Source organism: Camelina sativa, chromosome 8 (assembly GCF_030686135.1).
Source record: "Camelina sativa cultivar CO46 ecotype springtype chromosome 8, ASM3068613v1".
Classification (NCBI taxonomy): Eukaryota; Viridiplantae; Streptophyta; class Magnoliopsida; order Brassicales; family Brassicaceae; genus Camelina; species Camelina sativa.
Window position 1 is genome coordinate 14,111,665 of NC_141887.1, and position 5,398 is coordinate 14,117,062.

At 40.3% G+C, this 5,398-nt stretch overlaps 1 protein-coding gene across 1 annotated transcript; it reads right to left on the reverse strand.

Moving 5' to 3' along the window:
• Window positions 1-330: 330 nt before the first annotated feature.
• Window positions 331-4,910, reverse strand: LOC147940058 (uncharacterized). Its single transcript, XM_087461123.1, has 5 exons — window positions 4,777-4,910; window positions 3,381-4,731; window positions 884-3,316; window positions 570-807; window positions 331-491 (listed from the first exon to the last, which is right to left on the reverse strand). The coding sequence occupies exons 1-5, from the start codon at window positions 4,908-4,910 to the stop codon at window positions 331-333; spliced, it is 4,317 nt and encodes a 1,438-aa protein (XP_087317249.1).
• Between the last annotated feature and the right edge of the window lie 488 nt (window positions 4,911-5,398).

Below are 5,398 nucleotides of genomic sequence, written 5' to 3' on the forward strand. Positions count from 1 at the left end.
ATTGAATGATTTTCTCAAATGAGATTACATGTGTTTATATATGGATAGAAAACTTGGTCACAAAGCCAAGTATTGATTATTCTTGAAACTAAAAATACATTAAAGATAGTAAGTTGAATGAAGATTTAATTCTTGGTGCATGTATCCCTTCCCAAGGTGACTTGAACTTAATTTTCGTCACTCTTCTTTGACCACAAAATAAAGTGATTATTTTGGGCTTTCTTGGGCTTGTATTAGGCTTAAAGTAGATTGTACTTGATAGATAGCATCCCTAATACAATTTCTCATGTTCTCTTTGCTCCAAATATCTTCAAATATCAACTGAACAGCTCAAGCAAGCTGTTTGGTCCTTGCCCTTGTCATTGATCCAACTGGTACAAGCATAGCATCCTCACGAACAAGCTCAACTTCCACTTGATCATCCTCATTGCTTTCCATTATCATATCATGCCCCTCCTCTTCAAAAGGATTTGTCCTCAAATCCGGTCTATCTGCAACAAATGGAGCCAAATCACTTTAAAAATGGAACTCACTTTAAACATTAAAAATGGAACTCATTTTGTACTTACCTTGCAAATCAAGTTCGTAACCATTGTCACTGATTTTCGTCAAGACTTTGAATGGACCATCAACCCTTGGCATTAGTTTAGACTCTCTTTCAGCTAGGAAACGTTCCTTTCTCAAGTGTATCCATACTAGATCTCCCACTTCAAAAACCAGTTGTCGTCTTCCTTTGTTTGCTTGCTTCTCATACTGACTTGTTTCTGCAGCTCCTTTGTCTCCACATGATTGGTTCTCTAGGCTGGCCTATTAGGAAGTGAAGCTCATGGGAAAAAGTCTATTTGATGTTCAATTCCTCGCCATAGTCCTGCATAAGAGAAACAATATTGCTCGGAAGTTCCGGCTCAAGATTAGTCAAACTCATGAGAGTTTCCTTGTACATAAGCACAAAGATAGGTTGATCCAAAAATAAAGCTCTCTTAATCTCACTTGCTCTCACAAAGAAATTAGATTGTCTCACAGGGGTACTCTCAAAGGCCTTTTGCTGGGTTTTTCTCAAACTCTCACTCTCTTCTTTATGGTTTTTAGTGTTTAGGGGTTCACTCACATTGTTATTTCCAAGTTGCAGCTGATCTTCGTAGACCTCTTGTGGTATTAATGGAACTAGTGTGATGTTTTTCCCTTTGTGCTCAAAAGAATGTTTGTTGGTGTAGCCGTCATGATTAACCTTGCGATCAAACTGCCATGGCCTTCCCAACAAAATGTGACTTGCTTCCATATGCAATATATCACCCAACACTTCATCTTCATACTTCCCAATGGACAAGGGAATCAACACTTGCTGGTTAACCTTCATAATCCTTTGGTTATTCAACCACTGAAGATTATATGGCCTGGGATGCTTCTTTGTATCCAAAGTCAGCTTCTCCACCAAAATAGTGCTTGCAAAATTAGTACAGCTTCCTCCATCAATGATAAGACTGCACACTTTATCCTTCACCAAACACCTTGTGTGGAACAATTTTTTTCGTTGTTCTAATTCCTGGACCTTGTCTTGCATCACCAAAGCTCTTAGCGTAACCAACAATTTCTCCTCTATAGCACAAACCTCATGTTCTTCCAAAGATGAAGTAGAATCACATTCTTTTTCTTCCTCGGGTTCAATCTCTCCATTCTCCATCACTATCATGGTTCGCTGGTTAGGACATTGGCTAGCATAGTGTCCTATCCCATGACATCTGAAGCATTGGATATCTCGGTTCCTAATGTGAGTAGCCTCCGCTTTTTCTTTTGACTCTTGTCCAACAACATTTGGCTTAGCTCCCACATTTGGTTTGAAGTTTGTCCTAAGCCGAAAACTTAACTTATCATATAAGCCTTTAATATGATCAAATCCCATGACCTTGGCCTCCATTGTAGTGATCAAAGCATGTTTTCTTGATAAAGCATCAGCTACAATGTTCTCTTTGCCCTTCTTGTACTTAATCACATATGGGAATGTCTCCACAAATTCAAGCCACCTTGCGTGCCTCTTCTTAAGTGTTGTTTGTCCTCTTAGGTGCTTGAGTGTATCATGATCTGTATGAATAACAAACTCTTTGGATAGCAGATAATGTTGCCAAGTTTCTAGAGATCTTACCAAAGCATTGAGCTCTTTATCATAGGTTGGATAATTAAGTGCAGCTCCGCTGAGTTTCTCTTTGAAATATGCTACTGGTTTTCCTCCTTGAGTTAGAACAGCACCTATTCTTGTACCAGAAGCATCACATTCAATCTCAAACATTTTTTCGAAGTTAGGAAGTACCAAAACGGGTGCATGTGTGAGGCTGTTTTTGAGCAGATTGAATGCATCCTCTTGTGCTTGACCCCATTTGAATTCCACATTCTTTTTAATCACTGATGTCAAGGGTGCATCAATGGTACTAAATTCCTTCACAAATCTCCTATAGAAGCTAGCCAGCCCATGAAAGCTCTTAACATGTCCAATGGTTGTTGGATTTGGCCAGTCTTGTATAGCCTTCATCTTTTCCTCATCCACCTTTAGTCCCTGCGAACTCACAACAAATCCTAAAAACACAACTTGATCAGTGCAAAACGTGCATTTCTTAAGATTAGCATAGAGATGTTCAGCCTTAAGCGCTTTTATTACCATTTCAAGATGCTTTACGTGATCTGCAAGACTGGTGCTATAAATCAAGATATCATCAAAATAAACAACCACAAACTTACAAATGTACTCCCTTAAGACTTGATTCATTAACCTCATGAAGGTGCTTGGGGTGTTGGTGAGTCCAAATGGCATGGCTAACCACTCATATAATCCTTGTTTGGTTTTGAAAGCCGTTTTCCATTCATCACCTTCTTTCATTCTCACTTGATGGTAACCACTCCTTAGATCAATTTTAGAAATGATAGTAGCTCCATTAAGCTCATCTAACATGTCATCAAGCCTTGGAATGGGATGCCTATATTTGACAGCGATGTTGTTGATTGCTCTGCAGTCTACACACATTCTCCAAGTTCCATCTTTCTTAGGCACTAGAAGAACCGGTACGGCACAAGGGCTTAGGCTTTCACGAATGTAGCCCTTTGACATTAGATCACGAACTTGTTTTTCCAGCTCTTTTGCTTCTTCGGGGTTTACTCGGTAGGCTGGTCTATTAGGCAGTAGTGCTCCCGGAACTAGATCAATTTGATGTTCGATTCCTCTTATTGGTGGTAGTCCAGGTGGTATCTCATCAGGGAAGACCTCCTTAAACCTTCCTAATAGTTCAAGCACTTCTGGTGGTAACTTTTTCTCTTCTTGATGTGGTTCCTATGTAAAGATTATGTTTGTTTGACTTAGCTCCCTTTGACATGGTCTGTTGCATTTCATGCACTTCTTGAGGGGTGAGTGGAGCAAGAGTATGCTTCTTGTTGCTATGTGAGAACGTGTAGTAGTTGGTTCGGCCGTTGTGTAAAGTCTCCTTATCAAATTGCCATGGCCGTCCTAGAAGAAGGTGTCCAGCTTGCATAGGAACCACATCACACACAACTTGGTCGAAATATTTGCCTATGATGAATGGTATGGTGACTTGTTCGGAGATCCTTGGTTCAGCCTCATCATTGAGCCACTTAAGTCGATATGGATGGGGATGCTTTGTCTTTTGGAGACCTTGCTTATCAACCAAATACTTGCTGGCTACATTAGCACATGAACCACCATCAATGATTAAGCTACATACCTTGGAGTTTATGGAGCAGCGAGAGTGGAAGATATTTTCTCTTTGAATTGTTTCAGGATCAAAAAGAGTGCTAAGAGCCCTCCTTATGACTAGAAGCTCTCCCATCTCTGGATAGTCCACAATATCCTCCTCAGATTCTTCACGTTCTTCTTCCTCATCTTGTGATTCATACCCTCCATTACTTTTAAGGATCATTACTCGCTGGTTTAGGCACTCCCTTGCATAGTGTCCTTTTCCCTGACATTTAAAACAATTAATATCGCGAGCTCTTTGGTTCGTAGGCTTAACTTGCTCCGGTTTGGTTACCTTTGATGTCTCAGGTGCAGCTCTTTTAAATCTCTGGTCCAAATCAAGAGATTTTCCTTTGTCTAAAGCTTTTTGAGGTGGTGGTGGTGTCCATGGAGTCTTATTGCGGTTAGTAGAAGCTGTCTTCCTTTTGATGTGTTGTTCAGCTTGGACTGCTAGGTGCAACAACTCTTCAAGATCATGATATGTTTGTCTTTCCACCTTTCTAGCAACCTGATCATGAAGACCATCTAGAAACTGCGCCATCAAGTTTTCCTCAGACTCTTCTACCTCCAATCTGTTCTTAAGAGATTCAAACTCTTCAAAGTACTCCTCAACAGATTTGCTTCCTTGTGAGAGCTTGCGGAACCTCTTTTGTAGCTCTTGGTGGTAATAAGCTGGGACATATCTCTTTCTTAGTTGAAACCTCATATCATCCCATGTGGTGATTGGTATATGTCTATGCCTCCTCCTTTCAGACACATCTCTGTCCCACCAAGCTAAAGCATTGTCGGTGAGTTGAGCAGCAGCTAGGGATACCTTTCTTTGTTCGGAATAGTTGTAGTATCCAAAGATATGCTCCATACGTCTTTCCCAATCAATGTAAGCTTCAGGATTAACCTTTCCAGCAAATGTCGGCGGATTAAGCTTAAGATCATAGCCTCCTTCTCTTATGTTGCCTTCGTCACGTCCCCTACCTTGTTGGTAGTGCCTCCTTGGCCTTTGGTGTTGAATAAGATCATGATGTTCTTCCTCTTAATCAGACTGATCTCCATTATCAACCTCATGGTTTCCTCTTGGCAAGTTACGAACTGGTGCTCTTGGTGCAGGTGGGGGTTGTTCAATCCTTGTCATGCGATCACCAAGCGTTTGGAGTTGGGCTTGAATAGGTGTAAGCATCTCAGCGATGTTCACCTCTCCTCCTTGTTCTCCAATGGTTCAAAAAGTTTTGTGTAAGATTAGTAAAAGAGATCAAGTGCACAGGTTGAAAGGTTCAAATAAGGAAAACTGCCAGATCTAGGTTTGAAAGGGATTAACTTGATTTACACTTTTCCCCACTTTAAACCTTAAAACTAGTTTTTTTGTTTGGATAATCATAAAAGATAACAGAACAATAATGTTCGTCAATGCAAAATAGTTAAATTAACTTGTTTTAAAATCTAATTAGTTTTATTATTTATTAAAAAAATAAAAACTTCATGTTCTTAAATCTTTAACGCCCGCAAACCAGAAGTATTGTTCGGGGTGGGTGTCGAGCCACTTAAAGGGTGTCAGTCGACACCAACAAATTTTGTGTGGCAATTTTTGTTTCAAATCGCCGGTTTAGTTTGGTTAGGGCTAGGGAAACCCTAGGGCTCGAGTATATAAGGGATATCCCGATGTCCTTG

What these genes read in the sequence shown, in the direction of transcription:
- LOC147940058 (XM_087461123.1), bottom strand. Translation starts at nt 4,910, where the DNA reads ATGCTTACACCTATTCAAGCCCAACTCCAAACGCTTGGTGATCGCATG. An exon ending in GAGGTTGATAATGGAGATCA is followed by an intron (nt 4,732 to 4,776) that starts GTCTGATTAAGA and finishes TCAACACCAAAG; the next exon opens with GCCAAGGAGGCACTACCAAC. An exon ending in CTCCACTCACCCCTCAAGAA is followed by an intron (nt 3,317 to 3,380) that starts GTGCATGAAATG and finishes ATCTTTACATAG; the next exon opens with GAACCACATCAAGAAGAGAA.